General features: G+C 32.2%; 1 protein-coding gene across 5 annotated transcripts in view; it reads left to right on the top strand.

Moving 5' to 3' along the window:
* Positions 1–19,457, top strand: part of MAPK10 (mitogen-activated protein kinase 10) — a 619,297-nt gene that overhangs the window by 532,373 nt on the left and 67,467 nt on the right. For 3 of the 5 annotated variants that reach the window (XM_032633622.1, XM_032633623.1, XM_032633625.1), the window contains 4 exons: positions 2,777–2,835; positions 3,679–3,817; positions 4,518–4,683; positions 17,025–17,096. In XM_032633622.1, the coding sequence (XP_032489513.1) occupies positions 2,777–2,835; positions 3,679–3,817; positions 4,518–4,683; positions 17,025–17,096 (436 nt within the window). Of the gene's footprint in view, positions 1–2,776; positions 2,836–3,678; positions 3,818–4,517; positions 4,684–7,123; positions 7,196–17,024; positions 17,097–19,457 lie in introns of all 5 variants that reach the window. The other 2 variants (XM_032633624.1, XM_032633626.1) reach the window with 1 other exon arrangement.

The following is a 19,457-nucleotide window of genomic DNA, read 5'->3' as shown; positions in this document are numbered from 1 at the left end:
CCATCTCTGATTTGGCCAGGCAAGGAACATGATACTTCTAGAAAGGAATATAGAAATGTTAGAAATGATGATTCCTAAGAAAGATCATTCTGCTAAAGCACTTTGTTCTTTCAGTATGTGAAATAAAGGCAGGAGCAAGATTAACCACATGACCAATGCAATCTATTTTTATGATAGCAAAGAGGATGAGAAATACCATAGGCAATGGAAGATGGATGGACACAAGCAATGCAACAACTGCATGGGAAGTTTTAATAGTTTTTTGTTTTCATATATTGAATATTTATATTTCCCTAATCCTCCCTCCAGTCCCTAAAATTCAATAAATACATTGTGGAGAAATTCCCACTTACTTTGCCAATTTGAGGGAATCCTACTCCCCATTCTTGCCTGGAATATGGGGGTTCACATTTATGTTACCTAAAAAGGATTTCCAAATTGAAATAATATTTTGTAAATGGCATCCTACCTGCTATGTGTGTATGTGCATATGTTTGTGTATGTACATATGTTTGTATGCATGTATGTATATAAATCTAGGGAAATAAATTTCTGGAACTTGTTAACAGAAAGGAAATTCACTGACAACCAAATGCAAATTCCACGTTGTTGCTTGTAATACTAACTACAAGCAGTCAGAATGAAGAATGCTGGAAATGCTGTGGAAAGTAATGTAAAATAGTGAAGCAACCCCAATTAAGTTTTTAATAATAAAGAAGACAATCCATTTAGAAAATGAACACAATTCTAGGAAGTGATAGCTGTTATGATTGTGGGGCCATGACAGATGATGCTTCACATCTGTACGTATTAATGGGTTGGAATAAAAAAAAGGAACTGCATCAGATTCCTGCCTGAAAACGTTTGAACTAAAATGGAAATACCTGTGATGGTCTGTTTCTAAAGATAAGATTTTTGATTGGTTATTAATAGGAGTTAGAATTTATAAGGGATCAAAGAAAGAACAGAGGAGAAATACTCAGAGGAAAATCAAAGACAATGAAGGTGTTAAAACAAGGGCATAGAAAAGGGGAATACAAGAATATATAGTGGGGAAAATTTACTTTTTAAAATAATAAACCTTGACTTATTTAACATTGTAATGCTATTTTCTAGATTAATTTAGATTACCTAGATTATTTATTCACCAGATAATATGGATTAGCATTTTTTCATCTTTAAGGGTTGTTTGTACGTGTTGTGTGTGTGTGTCCCACACACAGTCTCTGATGTTTTTGTTTGAACAAATATCAAAATGAATTACTTTCTACGATTAAGTATTATAAAAACAGGCTCACAGTTCCAATGAGAACTGTAGACATTTTTCAATACACACCATAACTAAGTATACAGAATAGCAAAGCACTTTAATCACAAGTTTTAAAAATATTTTGAGGGACTTCCCTGGTGGTCCAGTGGTTAAGACTCCATGCTCCCCGAGTAGGGGGCCTGGGTTTGATCCCTGGTCAGGGAACTAGATCCCACGTGCTGCAACTAAGACCTGGCACAGCCAAATAAGTAAATATTTAAAAAAAAATTTTTGAAACAGTTTTATTTCCATATGCATATTCCATGCTGCAAGGTTACTTCAGAAGAGATAATTTTGTGTTTTTTGATATGTTGTAACAATTACCCTGTATATATATATATATATATATATATATATATATATATATATATATGAAAGTATTGGATAGTGTTGTGATTGTTTTTCTCAGTAATTCCTCAATAATTGGAAACTACTGAAGGCCTAAAGCATTCCTTAGATTGACTGCATTTCTCCGATGTTGAAAATCATTTTGTTTTGTTTATTACTTCGTGTTTCTATACCACTTATGAACTTTATTGAAATTCGTTAGTTCATGTTTTAAAGATGTACACATCTTAAATTTGTTTTTGTGAAATGGTTGCATCCATCCAATAAGTAGAGGTCTGTTATCTATATATTTTATTTTTATTTCCCACTGGCACTTGAGTACAGAATATTTAGCTGAAAGACAATTTTGAGTTATTTATGTATGTAATCTATTTGCATAAAACAAAGGTTTTTTCCTTTTAACATTTACTTATGCTAGAAGGTAAACTTCTTTACTACCTAATATATAAAATAACTAAAGCAGGAAACAAAAAAGTTAAAAAATCATTTTTATAACTTAAAATACACTTGCCATTAAATTCATCATTGATATCATCCAAGATATACCTTTCCCTACACATACCATTGGAGCATTAGTTTAAATAATATTTGAGTGTGAAATAGAAGCAAAAAAACTAAAGTAGCAACACAAAAAAATCTTGACTTAGAATACCTCCTTAACATAGAACAGCTCCTTGACTTAAACACCACCTTTTCATTTAGAGGAAGACATAGCCTTGCTAAGTGTTGCTGGTTATTTCACTGCTGCCTTACTTTTCTTACATGGCTTTTCCTCTTTTTTGTTTAGTTACATTACAACCCTATATTTACTAAGGAGAATCACACTCTAAAGCAATATCACAATCATATATCTTCTGTGACTCTTTTCTCTGCCTAAGAATTTGAGCTTTTTAATTGCATTTTAACCTGAAGACAGATTACATGTCCTTTCTGAATACGTTTTTGAATGTTCTATGAGACAGTTCTAGAAAATTTTTCTGACTTTTCTATATCCACCATAGCACTAATATGTGACTTTGAGTTGGAATAAGTGCTTGTTTAAATATGCTTTTTAAATAATTAATTTTCTCCCCTTTTCTTTCTCTCCTTCTTCTGTCCCTTCCACTGTCTCTTCTCCAGATTATTAGTTTATTAAATGTCTTCACACCGCAGAAAACGCTGGAGGAGTTCCAAGATGTGTAAGTAACAAAACTCATGAAGGAAGGGGAGCATAACATTCAAATAACTCAAGTGATATTGACAAAAATCAGATGAATGAAATCCCTTGTAGAGATCAAAGGGAGGTAAGAACTGGTGGCAAATGAAAGGGATCCAGTGACAGGAGAGAAGGTTCTGTTTCTGCCGCTTCTTCCTGGAAAGACACTTCTGCTACTTTCTGGCCTTATGGCTCTTTGTGCTTTGTTGCCCCATGTTCTTTAGTTCAGTCAGAATCAGGGAAGCCTTACTAGTTATTATATATTTTTACTTATTTTTAATTTATTCTGTGAACTTTCTAGAATGAGTCAATTCACTTTGAGAAATATTAATGACGGACATGATAAAAAATCATCCTTAATCTTTCTTTCTATTTTTGTGGTACCTTTGATTTTGTGCAAAAAAACCTTCCAGAAGTATAATGACAATAAGCAGAGGAGAGGAAGTGAATCCTAGCACGTTGTCTTATTTAACACAGATAACTTGCGTTTAATGGAAGATGCTATTCTGAATTTTTTTTCTTATTTGTAATCATAATACACAGGAAAGAGTTCAGGGAATTCAGAGTAAAATGAGAACAAGATGAAGGTAGAAAATATACGGACAGGAACCACACACTAATAAATGCTACTTCTATTAGCATCTTTGTGGTAGAGTTACCATGGCTAACGTGCATGCAATACTTGGAGGTTTTTCATATACTTAATTCAGTCAAAAGTTGAGCTGGGAAGTTCGGAAACTGATAGATTTAGGAGAGGATCCTGACTTGTTTGAAGGACTTCACGTGTCTTGTGATTTGGAACTTACAATGTGGATTTACCTTGCAGTTACTTAGTAATGGAACTGATGGATGCCAACTTGTGTCAGGTGATTCAGATGGAGTTAGACCACGAGCGAATGTCTTACCTGCTATACCAAATGTTGTGTGGCATCAAGCACCTTCACTCTGCTGGAATTATTCACAGGGTAAGAATACTTAGTCCAGAATTATAATGAAGATGCTTGTGGAGAAGAGAAAGAGCAACTGTAGGTTATTTTCTTTATGTAGGGGAGCTTGGTTAAATATAATGTACTTCATTTATTTTACTATAGAATTAGCACATAGTTCACTAATGTGTAGGAGGAGACTTTAGCACACTGTAGCTGGTTTTGTTTAACATTTTATTTCAGCTCATTGAGAGTCAGCTTCCAAGGCTTCTCAGAAATTCTGACTGGCAGAGTCATATGTGCAGCTGAAACAAGACAGTTCATTTCCAATGTTTCTGGTCACATAAAGACAGCAGCCCTGATCTGCTCTTCTGTCTGGCCTAGAAATGAAGTATAAACTAAAAGGTTTATGTTGCCATAAGGAGAAGCCTAACAGATGACAATAAATGATGGTTTTTTTTCTAAAAACCTCTTACCAAGATGAGCCTAAATTGTAAAAATGATACAATTCTCTTCTGGGTTTAAAAAAGTTTCTGAGGATGTTAAAACAAAGAAATCCCAAAACTAATTGTAAACTTCTTTTGGGAAGTACTCTTTTGCTTTACGTAGGGCTCTACAGTCAATGGCAGGCGGGTACCCATCAGTGCTATTGCAAGACTGCCATGTTGAATGAGTAGATGGAAATCACATGTTCCATTTGATGCTAGCTTTTAATATCTTCTCTTGTTCCTATTGTCAGGACTTGAAACCAAGTAACATTGTAGTCAAGTCTGATTGTACATTGAAAATCCTAGATTTTGGACTGGCCAGGACAGCAGGCACAAGCTTCATGATGACTCCTTATGTGGTGACACGTTATTACAGGGCCCCCGAGGTTATTCTGGGAATGGGCTACAAGGAGAACGGTAAGGATGCTTCTGAGTACCAGCCAAAGAAACTGTGAAGAAAATGAGTATGTGTTTTAGATAGCCAAGAGTAATGATCTGTCTCATGTACATGAACTTTTTAAAAAATAAGGCTGCCAGCTTTCATATTCAGAGGTTTTTTAAAAAAATATTACTATGAAGAACCACTCATTAAACATGTAAAGTATGTTTCTGAGAAGTAAGCTTGGTTAGAAGAACACTGAAATGTCATAGCTAAGAAGAATTGTAAAGGGAGTCTGATTAAACAGTCAAGTGGATGCTGATTAGCATACATGCTATAGATATTGAGAAAAATTGCTATTTAGGTGGCAGCTCAGCTCAAAGTGAGTATAAACAGGAAGAAATCTATCTACTGCATTTAGCCATTTGGCTTTATGTCACTTCTTAGATTGATGGCTCTAGTCTTAGGAAAAGACAAATAAAAAGATACCACAAATCCTTGGAGCAAGAATATTCACAAATGCTCAATGCACAGTCAATTTAGAATAATCCAAATTGTTCAAGTTGGATAAGAATTTCTTTAATACTTTAAAGTGTTCCATAAGTAATAGTTAAGGTAGCAATTGCCTAGTAAGTTTTTATAAATTCTAAAACCATAGAGAGAGAAAAGTATTAAATTTTACGCTATTGATTTTATGAAGAAAATCATGAACACTTTAAAAGAAAAGGTAGAAAGAATCTTCAAAATGTATTCCAATTTGATTTTATTAAAATGAAGGATTTATAAAAATACTTATTAGAAAGCATTGCAATATATTATTTTGAAAAGAATATCTCTAATAAGTAATGAGGTGTATTAAAAAACACATCCACTATATTTAGGAATTAAACTTGTCTTAAATTAGAATTGTATATATGCACTCAATGTACCTTTCATACTCATTTTGATATTCTATTCTATTTAGTTCCTGGCAATCTATAAGTTTTATAGAAATAATTATCATTGTATTTTTATGTGTAGGTGCTACAGAGTACTTTTATGAAAATTCCCTGGCCACCAACGTTTTAAAAAATTTCTTTGTGCCCTTCTGGGTTAGAAGAAAGCCAATACTTTTGTGCATTTGTGCAGAGGAAGGGAAAGCGTTCTTAGGAAGGTCAGGTTTACTTTGTTGGACAATGGCAGAATTCTAATCCATTTTGACTTGGAAGAGGAAAATCTAGTCCTCTTCCCAAGGCAATACCACACCTAACTTATTTGGAAAAGAAGATAGTTGTATACATTCTTCATAAGTTATTTTTAAAAAATCAAAGTGGGAATGAATTAAAAAATTCAAGAAATCAAGAATCTACAAGAATCTGGGGGAGAGGGTGTTCTGAATTTGCTATTATGTATTTTCAGACCTTTGCTGTACAGATGGCATGTGATCTCATCCCTTGTTCTTCCCTCACTAGAAAGGATTGCAAGTTCCTGCCTTAGTTTTTTGGCTTCTGATCCATGCAGAAAGCACACCTAACACCCTTGTGCTGCTCTCACCTCTATACAGGATAAAGGTTATCATGCAGAAGAACCTGCTTGCTCTGACAACAGGCATGCCCAGCTACCCTGTGCACTGAACCCTGCCTTCCTTCTCCAAGGAGCATTTTAGCCTAATGTTTCTGCCCCAGAGTTCCCTTTGTCCTTACTAAAAAGCGAGTTGGAAGAGGGTAAAGATTAGTAAGAGAAAGTGAAGCCTGTTTTGTTAACAAGTATGACAATTGAGGAACATATGTGTGTAACAACTTTTTAACACTTTAATAATACTTTATGTCCTGACTCCTTTATACATGTGCAAATTATTTATGCATCTTTTTTCTTGAAATATTTCAAGAAATATTTCAAACAGAAACCAAAATGAGTATTTATTTACAAGAATAACTTCTGAAGGAAAAACTAAGTCTTGAATACCAGGGATTCCAATATTTCTGCCTAAACCTTGGTTCCAGCCATTTCCTAGTTTCTTGGATTTGGTTGCATGTACCTTATTTTGGACCAAAAAAAAGGGGGTCTCTAGTTGCCCTATTCCGTGTAACTGAATAGAATAGAAAATGGAAACAGCCATCCCTAAGGGTCTATTAAGATTATTTTCTCTGCATCCAGCAAATGACATCGAAAACCCTTTGGTGGCTTTTAGCTGTCACCTGGCATGGAGATACTTTTGGTTAAGCTGCTGCTTTTCCATGCTACCATTTTATGGTACTAAAGGGCAATCTAAGGCACTCATAAAGTAACTTTAAAAAATTAATTTGAGTTCTTATACTAGATGTTGTTTATGTGATATTATATTGCTGGTTTTAACTCACCTTTTTGGCCAACTTTTGGTGAGAGACAAAATTTGTACCTTCTAATCAAATGCTTCTTTTTCCTTCTCCTTCAGAGATCAATTATCTTAGTTAACTTTACTTTCCTCCCTTTTCTTCACTTCCCTCTCTCTTATTCTAGTGGATATATGGTCTGTGGGATGCATTATGGGAGAAATGGTTCGCCACAAAATCCTCTTTCCAGGAAGGGACTGTATCCTTGTACCTTTTTGCTGCAGCCATACCTGTTTTGTTCTCTCTCCCTTTAAACACATAATGATTTTGCCAGGAGAGTAAAGATAGAAGCAAAAAGTTGGGTAAGTGGTATAACTGTGACTAAAAAAAAGTGATTATTTCTCTAATCTGACCAGTACTGAAGACTACATACCTCAATGGTTTGTTTTAATTAAATTTTCAATGGGTTTTTTCTTCTTAAACTTTCTTATCTGTAACTCAAAATAGCAGTAACTATTTGCAAGTATTATCCATCTCCCTTCTAAAACCATTTTATGCTGCAACAAATTTAGGGATAATTATTTCTCTACTTGCTGACATCTTAAGCTTCTGTCCACACCTTTATTGATTTGAATTACTCTTGACACTATATCCAGTCTTAAATAGTTTAATATAGCACATCTTCCTTCAAACAAGAACTTCTACGTTTAAAAATCATAATTATTATTCAAATTGCTGGAAGTCAGGTGGGTTTAAAATAGGCTTTCCTCATCTGACTTGGAGATGTGACTTAGACATGCTTTTCCAATGAAATTTAGAATTAAAGAAATGAAATATACAATGTGAGAAGTATAGTCAATTAAAAAAAAAGCAGGTTGCTTTGTGTTCTACCACTTAGTCTTCTACTAGATTCCATCAGAAATTTCTTGAACAGGTATCTCTGATTTGGAATTATTAAAAGAGCTGGTATATTTCTGAAAGGATCAAAAGTTCACTCTTTAACAAAGGCACATATATGTGTTTATAATATATCAATAATAAAGTTTACATATTAATAGAAAATATATTTTTATAAATACAGAAACACCCTGTTAAACACAATTGTGCAAATCTAAGTACAACAATTGAGAACTTTAACAATGATAATGCAAGAGTGAGTTCAATATATTTATTACATTGGAAGGTTTTTAGAAATTGGCAGTAAACATGTGATCCATAATTATTAAGTATTGTATTTGACTAATAAGAAAGCTCTATTAAGAACTCTTATAATGTAAGAAAGATTATTATTGTTATTTAGTAGGAATAGAAGAAAAGGCCAATGATAAAAAAAAACTGACAATAAAAAGTTGATGTCACAATGACCATGCATTTAATGTAGGCATTTATTTATTCTGCTGTATATGAATAAGATATTCTCTAAATTCCAATAGTAATATAATAGTAATGACATCTTCTACAACTATACTATCCAATAGGTAACGACTAGCCACATTAGCTCTTGAAATATGGTTAGTCTGAATTCAGAGGTGTTATATGTGCAAAATGCCTACTGGATTTTGAAGATATAAAAAGAAAACATGTAAAATATCTCAATTTTTATATTGATTATGTATTTACATGATAATATTTCATTTTACTTTAAATTAGTTATTGAATTTATTTTGAGGATCAATTACATACAAATCAATTACATACAAAGTTGGTTTGAACAATATTGTAATTCACATTCATATGTATTGATTTCATACAAAAGTAGGAATTTGTGTGTGTGTGCATGTGTGTGTGCTTTTGTCTTTGGGGTACAGTACATTTCAGATTGAAAAAACCCAGAACTTCTCAATCAATTCCCAAAGACAAAATGTTACAAAATATCTCATTCCCGTGTGACATTGTTGTTACAGTCACTTGATTCCCATGTAGCATGGTTCTCTGAGATCTAATTTAGCTATTCAGGCATTTATCAGGGTTCTTTTTCTCTTATTTTAGCAGTATTAAATTTAAAAGCCAATAAAATTAGGAAAAATTAAAACAGTTTTGAACCCAAAATACCCTTCAGATAAACAAGTAAAGATAATAGCATCATATTGATAATTCTACATTCTTCCAGAAATTGTTCTCTTGGAGGTCAGTTTTTCCTTTTATCCTAGTTTATTTTTTAGAAAAATGTTTAGAACTTTTAAGTAAATTGTGCAAATATCAATACATAAAATATATATCCTTGATAAATACAGTCCTAGAAATTAAATAAACCCCAATAAACAAAATGTAGATTGTGATAAGGGTTTGTATTCTGTATTCCTTTATCTCCTGTGATGATTATGTAAACTACTGGTATCCGATAGCCTAGTGCCATATATTGCTGGCCTATAAGTCAGTGGGGAATTTACATAAAGTCATTATAGTGGAAAATATCTTGCTTAAGTTAAATTTTACTTAAATATGGGTAAATAACTTTCAGATGAAATGCATTGGAATTCATTTTGCCTATAATTAAAATTATAATTTAATGTCTTAGTCATGACTATATTTAAAAATTAAACTAAACCATAGAAATCCCTATTAAACAATGGATTACATGGACTATATGTTTTTGAGTGGAATTGTTTCATTAATTTTTATATGAAGTTATTATCATTTTGTGATTAGAGCTTACTACCAATAATAAAGGGATCAGAGCATTGAAGTAACTTCACTAGGCCATGATGATCAGACACAAGTTTGGGGGCTGATGGAGCTTATTTATAGGGAGAAGAATCATACCAATATTTTAACATATTGAAATGATTCCAGCATTTACTGGAAGTAATATCAAATTTTAGTATATGCTAGTTTATACCTTGACTACTTCCAAAATTCTTCAGAGACTTAAAAAAACAATCTAAGTGAATAATTCACTTAGAATTATTCAGAGTAATTTCTGTTGAATTTCTCTGAAGCTGAAAAATGATGTTATAATACTCTATCATCATAATCAACATTATTCCTCTCTCTGAACAGAACTTTTTAATGCTCCTTTTTTAAAATCTGGACCCTAAGTAAAAGTAGTAAAACACCTTGAAAAATTGGGAAAATCTTATGAAATTATCATTGACAACCAAAGTTTTAGCTATTTTCCTCTGTTAAAATTATATTTAACATTTTGGATTTTGAGAAACATTGTGTGGGTTTCTTGACTATTGATACGATCCAGATGGTATCACAAGGTAGTTTCTTGATGACTAAAAGTGTTGGAACCTACATACATACATATTTACTTTTCGATTTATTAGTTTGCTAGCTTTTTTAATATCCAAAGGAACATTTATAAAGTGTTTGTTTTTCTTGTGTAAAGAGTTTCTTAATTATATAAACATACACTATTATACACTCAATTTTCATTATGGTTTTATGATTAAAACCTATTTCATAGCATATATGCTGACAAAATATATAGTACCATTAATAATTCTTGGGCCCATGATGAATTTCAAGCCAGAGAACAATGAATATGCCAGGTCCATTATTTTATTTACATAGTCCAATGATCATATAAGAGGCATCAGTGACTTTATATTTCATTAAGATTTTGGGTTTTTTAAATAATAACATATAGTAAAGCGGTTTTATGATACTTCCTTAGAAGTTTTTTTTGGTTTTTGTTTTTTTAAAGGACTATCTAGTTCCTGACTCCTTCCATCCACCCCACAACCCAACCAGGGCATGCTGTTTTCTTGGTTACTGAAGTCTCATATAATACCAGTATAGTTTTCATATAATACCAATTCTTTCCTTAAGCCTGCTTCTTTTAAATATATTTTTCTACCTTATGTTTTCTATTCTACTTCAAATGTAGCACCTTTTTTGAGCAAGGTCTGTGATATTCCTTTATTTTGAGTTCTGGCCAAAGTTCTCTGGATCTGGGAAATGTTAAAAATAGGCACACCATATTCATTTGAAACTTCTAGACCTCAAGCATATTATCTCCAATTAAAGCTGACAGATTGCTAAAACACTGCCTCTTGCCTTTCCCTCTGAGGACATGAGAAATTTCAGTTAGAAAGAAAAGGATGTACATATAATCTTTCCAAGAAGCCAGGTTATTAAGGAACAAAGAATGATTTGCCAAAAATATATTTGAAGAAATGAAGAAAACATCCTCAGATTAACTGACTATCATATCTTTTCTAAACCTGAACAAATGAAAATTGGGAATAATCAAAGTAAGGTGAACAAAAATTGGAGGTTGTGGATTATTATATCCATCTAGTACAGATAGATATTCTTAATCCTTCTTCCCTCTTTGAAATAACTCTGCTTACTTCCTAATAAACTTTTGCAACTAATACATTGCTATATTCTGCATCTTCTATCTAATATTATGGTAGTACAATGTTATCTCAAATAATATATAATTTATGACTTTAAATAAAATTGGGATGTAAAAATTAGTCATTCTTTCACACCCATAAGCAAATTGCCAATAATCACAAACATTTGAAAAAATAAGACAATTTTTTTCTTTGTATTTGCTAAAAAGAATATATTTTCACCATGAATTTGTGAATACTCTTCTCTATTATTATTACTTTGAGAAAATCAGAGTAAGGTGGGAATCACTAGAATGGGAGCTGGAGATTCTGAGGTGATCTGAACAGATGGGAGGAGGACAGAATTATAGGAGAAAAATCCCTCTCCCAAGAAATTTAGAGTAGGCCAGAATGTAACAAAGGGCAGGATAAGGCATGAAGGTGGTAAAAGGAATTGAGAGAGATACACAAAAAGGGGGCAGAAAGTAAGGGAAGACACAGAGAACAGACTTTGGGGGTGGAACAGAAGGAAGAAATTGAGGAGATGGACCTTGACTCCTTGATGCCTTGGAGAGGAGCTATTAAGTGACCATGGACAAAGCTCCACTAGGACTGCTGCGTCCCTCAGGAGTCCCCTGTCTCCTGGAAATGGATATAGAAAGGTTTAAAAGCATATTATTTTTCCTTATCCCTCTACAGTTCTGTAGGCAGAGTACTGAAAGATCTTCAAAAATAAAGTGAACTACTTGAGGGGGTAAAACTGCAAACAATAAAACACATTCCTTAGTCACTACTTCTTCTATTCCATTCAAACTGCCCTTGGCCCGATTGGCCCTTAGGACAAAGTTTGTGAACAGTGATACCTATTATGGACTCTTTCTCCCTTCAGCAGTCAAATGAGTCTCCAGCGCATAAGGGCTACAAGAACTTACTCTGGTCCTCTTAGCTTTAGTCATGTGACATCTCCTACCAACTTCAATTTACTTTATAAAATACCTCCTTTGCCTGCCTTACAGGATTGCTGTGATGATATAATTTGATATATATAAAACATTAGATGTTTACAAACATACACATACCTGTAAATACCTTTAAAAGATAAGGAACTTCAGTTTTTATGGTATGAAGTTAGTTTGGGGGCACTCCGGCCCAAATAACCTTCAAATTGAATTAGGTAAACTAAAAAAAATAGAAATAACCAAAAGACCACCTAGAATAAAAAAATTTCTCAAGTGATGAGAAACCAAAATTATCTGTGAATTAGACAGTAAAAGGAAAGAAAATGAATAGTTTGTCACTTACTAAAGCACTTCTTCAAGTTGATGTGCAGAATGAAGTGAGGATAATTACCCGAATCTTCAGGGAGCTTGTAATTAATTTGGTGATAATGTGAGACATCCAGAGCCAGCATTTACTATTTATTCATCAGAACATGAAAAGTTTAAGGAAAAAAAAATTTTTTTCAACATCAGGATTTCTTTAAATTCCTTATTTGTGTACACTGCAGAATTACACGATTTTAAAGATGACAATTTAAAATATTTTGTTGCAGTAAAATATTGTCTTTTTATGAAAGAATATTTTGAAAATTCATCAGTCTACAGTTTTATTTATAATTTAACATAAAGCTAAAGATATTCTCCTCTGTTATAAGTTTAAATGATTTTCTTCTGTTTTGTTTAAAAAGCAAATCAGTGATATAACATTTATAAAATAAAGGTTAGCCATTAATATGATGCCATAGAAATCATAAAGAAAGAAAAGCAAGTTAAACAGGTGGTCTCAAGGAGAAAATCTTCCTCTGTTTCCTGGAATTAGAATATTTAGCATTGTTTTCTGTGAATGTTTTTTTATTTTTTTACTGAGATTCACAAGTGCAAAGTAGGTACATTCACATTTTATTTATACATATCAGTAGCCTTTTATAATTCCACGTTTGCGCTGAAGTTTAAAACAATGTGCTTTTGTAAAATATCTAATTAAATTTTAACTTTTAAAACAAACTTTTCAAAGAAATGATGTTCAGATTCTAGAAAACCATATTAAATCTTCTTCCTATTGTACTTTGAGTATTCATTGAAAGAAAATTTATCAAATCCCATTGTCTGAATCCTATGCTAAATAAAGATATAATTAGGTTAAGGAGAAAAACAGTGTAGTCTCACAATTGTGTTACCAGAGCCGCATAATCTCCTAGATAGGAAACATCTGCCAGGTTGCTGGTTAGACACTCACATAGTCCAAAAAATATTCCATCATAGATCACAGTCCAAGCAACTGGGGTGTGGAAATAACAATAAAGTGCTTTCTTTATTTAGATTTAAACTGCCACGACCAATATTATATCATTTCTATCACTTGGCTAGAGTAGAAAAAAGATAATTTAGTATAATCTAATGCCTGACAAATAATACACTTGAGATTTTCTCACCTAGAAAACTTATAACCATATTTTAGTAACACCAAAACTTACTTAACATTCCTTCTAAGGAAAGTGACTCAGTTTCTGCCTGTCACAGTTGCAAATGAATCTGCTCTCTGCCTCTGGGAATACTGATGATGAGAGGGGAAATGTAATGAATCAGAACCATAAAAGCAACCAGAATTCTACCTCGGCAGCATTAGTGTACAAAACTCTTATGGAGACCCAAATACCATATCAGACTGTCTCAGAACGCATCAAAATCCAGTGTCCAACTGTGATTGAATTTGCCAATTTCTTCTAAGGTCTATTCACAGTCAGTATTCATTGGAATATCTTGAAATTTTCATAGAATAATCCAGTTTCACCCTGATAAGCAGATATGCATATTGGATGAGGGAAGGCTTACTACTACCCCTGGTCCCAGCAAGATTTAGTATCAAATTCTTTTATTGCCTATTTCCTGTTTTAGTTGTGATGACTAATTAATAAAATTTGGTGCAATGGCTTTCTCTTGAGAAATCATCCTGTCTTGAGTAATAAAAATCTATATAAATTCATGTGCATATACTTTACTTTTGTAATTTATAATAATAGAGCTTATCATTTCCAGGCACAAGGCTTAGCATTTCCATGGCATAAGCATGGATAGTCTGTAGGAATAATGAATCCTGAGGGAAGTTAAATGGAATTTGGAAATTGGAGAGATTTCCAGGGCATTATTACTCAGAAAAGATACATTAAATAAAGAAAATGGAATTCAGTATATTCATCAGTAGTTCAGATTTTGAGTTTATATCTCTCTGCATTATTTTTATGTGAAAGCTTTGTGATCTATTGTCTATTTTAGCTTCTGACATGAAGATAAACTTCCAAAACTGTTCTCCTTTTACTTTGAAATATCTGTATCCAGCAGAGCCACACAAATGAGAACTGGGAGATATAGCAGTTATTAAACCAACAACAGACTAGAACCAACTGATAATGAAGCAATACCAGGGCTAAGGGTCCATGTAGGTCATCTGTTGTTATTGTTGTTGCTGTTGTTTAAAGGCATAGCTGAGGGAGAGTGAAAATCAAAGGATTTTAGTCTAAAAGATGAAAAATTTCCAGTTTTAGAATAGTGGTTGGAGATCATAGATTATATTCACATATTTTAAGATTATTATTTCGATTAGGGAACAGGGTAATTCCTGTTTAGATAAAGGAGAGAAGTTCCATAGAGTCAGCTGTGATGTGGAATGCCTTTCTAAGTGGTTTCAGCAGTGAAAAGGATTGCCCAGTAAGTAAGCTTCCCTCATTGGAAAAATTTTCTTAATTATATATATAAATACAAGATACAATATAATATTATATAAATATAAAACAAATGAGCCTTTGCTATATATATTTAATTCCAACATATAATTTATATATGCACATATGTATATAATTTATATATGTATATATTTATACACATACTTATATATGAATATATATTATATATATATATAATACATGATGACACATAACTAACATTTATTGAGAACTTACTATGTACCAGGCAATGTGGAAGACTCTTTACCAGGCATAATCCTTTTACATCTTAAAAAATTTTTACATGATAAATACTGTCTATCATCCACATTTTAGAGGATGAAAAGAGAGATGAAGTAACTTGGCCAAGGTTATACAATTAGAAAGCAATGGAGTTGGTTCTGCAGCAGAAAAAAATGAGTTTCTGTCAGAAATAACATAGAAGAGATTATTTTTGCATTAAATAAAAAATAGAAATAGAAGTTTTCTAACTAGCAGGTAGGTTTGTGGCAGAAATAGCCTCTTCCAAATGTTTGAATGGATGCAGGCAAGAGAAAACTTGCTTACTGAGTTTATAGCTGTATATTTTTTACCTATCTCTCCCACAATATCTATAAAAAATAGATACATGGTAAATAACAAGTTAGACTGGTCACTTTGGACAGTATGATAAGAATATTTGCAATTCAAAAGCAAATACCATTTCAGAGATTTTTTTTTTCCCCTTTAATCAAGTTACAATACCAACCTCTTGTGAGGCAGATATTATCTGGAATTACAAATGCATTAATAATAAAGGGATGCACAACTGTTTGCTCTATCTTTCCCTGATATTTTTGCACGTCACTTGCTTTCCTAAAATGGAAAACTAATTTGCTTCTCTGGGTATGCTTATCACCTTCAAAGGTGTAACCATTTCTTTGAAGTGATCACTCTGTTTAGATGTTAAGTCAAACTTTGGAAACTTTGAGTTTAACCTGACTGAGATTTTCACACTGGAAAGAATCTTATGAGGAATTCTGCAAGGTTACTGTCAAATTACAAGATGTAATTTGAAGACTAACTGGAGAAAAATTACAGTGTGCTGCTGCTATCCTAATGCCTTTCCCTATTTGTTCCCCCTCAACTTCCCTTATTCTTCTAGGTTATTTTCCCCCATAAGAATGACCTATCTTTCTTTCTGAGTTTTAATAGGAACACGTGAGTAACCGAGTATAGTTAAAGATTTCACTTTCTTGCTTCCCCATTTTGCCCCTTCCTGAGTATCCTCTACCCTAGCTTCCTGGTTTTAAATTCTGGATGATAACTGGCAATAGCAGAGAGACCACTGTAATTTCACCTTGAATTCCAGGTTTCTTTTGACTCACAGTCTCAGAAGAAGTGTCACCTCTTTAAGTCATGTTGTTCATTTCATGTCAAACCACCTTGTTTTGAAAGCCAGCATTTCTTACCATTATAAAGCAACCGTGCTTATGAGGATAAGACAAGGCTTCCAGTTTAGAAGCATGCTCCTTTGATGGGAGTCAATGAAACTGAACCAGCATATTCCAAACACTCATTCTTGGACTGGCATTTCACTTCTGGAAATTTATTCATATTTATAAATAAGAGTAAGTGTGTTTTATAAAAGAAACCCTTTCTTCTGAGGTTGCTGGCAGCTCAGCTTTTCTTTCTTTTTTTTCTCCAAGTATAGTATACAAAAGAATGAAAGAAAAGCCAATTTGCATGTTTCCCATATTAACACAATCTAAAATAATTTACAATACAAATCAGTAGGATTCTAGCAGATGAATGCAAATGAGACCTTTTAAATCAGAAACTAAATTAATCATTGAATTATAATTGCAAAATAATATTATCATACATTAGGTGGCATTGAGTGGCATTGTTACATAGCAGAAAGGGTCCTGACATTCTTGTGTTCTTCCCATCCACTGTTTTAAAGCACTGTAAGATTGGCCTCTTATCCAGTCAGCAAAAGGTCAGACTGTTGCTCCATGGCATGGGTAGGCAAGTGTTTTCATTTATTTGCTGTTCTATTCCTGTCTTCTTGTTTATCTTCATTTCATTTTTGTTTTCAGTTGACATGTGGTCAGTAGGGTGCATCATGGGAGAAATGATAAAAGGTGCAGTGCTGTTTCCTGGCACTGATCGTATCCTTCTTAGCAGCCAGTGGTCTCTATGGTATCATTCTCAATCAATTCCTTTTGGTGTCCAAAACAATACTGATGATGGTATATTCTCACTGCCATTAGAGGGATTCTGGAGACTCCAACGTCAAATGTTTACCAGCTGGCATTATGGTAGGGTAACCTTGTCTCCTAGCAAGATCTTATGTGGATAATACAGTATCAAATATGGAACATTCAACATGCTATCAAAAGGTCTGCCTTAATTTAGTCCTATGAAATTAATGACAGTGATATACTCTTTACTGTCTTTTGTTGTAGATGTTTTAAAATTAAATTATATTCATAGCTAGATAATAAATGACAAAATCTTTTAGTTTAAAACTAAATATTTGTGCTTTTATATCATAAAAATATTCACTTGGCATGGAAATCTTTTATCAGTTAGATTTATGTGTACTCACAAATGTAATAGGTTTATTATTAACATATAATCAGAGAGCATTCATACGAATTTCATTTTTAAATTGATCTTCTAAAATTATTTTTCTCATTTAATTTCTAGGAATAATAGCTCCATTCCTGCTGTTATTTTCTCCACATTATTAGCAAGTACAATAATTAAAACCTCATTAATAATAATGATTATATGAAATATCTGAAGAGACCAAATTTACAGCACTTGAATAAGTAAAAGTGATCCTCTCTTAAGCAGCTAATAATTAGGAATTAAAGATTCTAGAGGCTCTGCAGTATTAAAAAGATATGGATAATGTGATTTAGTGTACGGGTTTATAATAACTTATTTTCTTTAGTTAGTTAAATATCCTCCTACGTGTAGTCATTTATGAAAATATTATATCCTCACCATACTAAAGATAAAATGATCATTACTTAAATGATAATTCAAAAACAAAATCAAGCCTATAGTAATGGTGTTTTAAAATATAAAGTAAATCTAATTACTAATATTATAACCTAATCATATTATAATTAGCCATTTGCTCTGAGGATTAATATATCACATATACATAGTTGCATACGTATATTCTCTATATGTATTAAAGGACCAACTTACGAAATGACCGAGTTAGGCACTCAGTTTTTGTAGAATAAAAATCTTAACCTGAAATGTTTTGTTTAGTTAAAAATAAAGCTGCACTACTTTTAATTCTATTCTTACTAAAAACTTTTGTCTAGTTTCATATATGACACACATTTATTTCTAAAAAAATTATGTCTATATTGCAGTATTGTCTCCTACATATGCATTTTACTAAGTAGCATCTATAAATTTGCCACATTCATGTTTATGCTCTTTAAAAATATGTTGGTGTGACAAAAACTAAATTCCTCCAGATTTTAAACAAACAGTATTTCTTTGATTCCCAACGAATTATAAACTTGAGTTTGGCCTTTGAACATGAACATGAAACAGTTCTTAAGTTTTGGCTAATTTTAGACATTTGATAAAAATAGATTCAATCTGCTAACTCTGTACTCTGATTTTTCAGAAGTTCATTATGCTTGAATAATTGATGACTGAAATGAATTATTTGCCACCTGTAAATTAAAATGATTGATTTTCATTACTTTTCCTTCATTTTCTGTTAAAGAAAATCAAATCAGATTTCCACAACTGAGTTATTAAGTACGGATTAACATTTCTTAGAATCTATTTTTTGGAAGAAGTTGCTTGGTTATCATTTCTTAACTTGGGTGTCAAAATCCCTTATAAGTAAGCCTTTGGGTTGCTGCTAATGTTAAAAAGTCTCATATTAGATGTCTTTTCAATACTTGAGCTTGATATTTTTATATTGGGTCATTTCTGGAGCATTTGTGTAAGGATACATTTGTAAATTTTTTGAAGGGCAAATGGGAATTATTTTCTAAAGCGTCTTCTCTCATTGTAAGATGTGGTCTTTTCATGATTTCAAACATGTAGGTAAGTTTAAATCAGTACTTTTCAAGCAAGCAAATTATGAACACTGAGTATCATAACATTAAGCTCTTAAAATGCAAGACATTACTTATTTTTTAAAAATTCCCTATTATTAAATATGACTTTTCTAAAAGTGGCAATAAAATCATTTATAAATCTATTAGATATATAATATGTATAGTATACATCTGTACAATATATCATAGGGAGTCATATTATTTTTAATCAATATATCCTTATTTATATGAAGACATTCTCAAAATAAATGATTGATAAAAGTCCTTGCAATATGAGCTATGCATATATTCTTAATATATAAAATAACAGCAAAACTTGAAATATTAATAAGGTCTTATACCCTTTATATTTTATGCCTAAACAAATTCAACACAGTATTTTTAGTATTGAGAAATTGATACCCCAAAACAGTTCATTTATATACT

Source organism: Phocoena sinus, chromosome 5 (genome assembly GCF_008692025.1).
Source record: "Phocoena sinus isolate mPhoSin1 chromosome 5, mPhoSin1.pri, whole genome shotgun sequence".
NCBI classification, from domain to species: Eukaryota; Metazoa; Chordata; class Mammalia; order Artiodactyla; family Phocoenidae; genus Phocoena; species Phocoena sinus.
The sequence above is the reverse complement of the archived record's forward strand: the minus strand, read 5'-3'. Positions and strand labels throughout refer to the sequence as shown.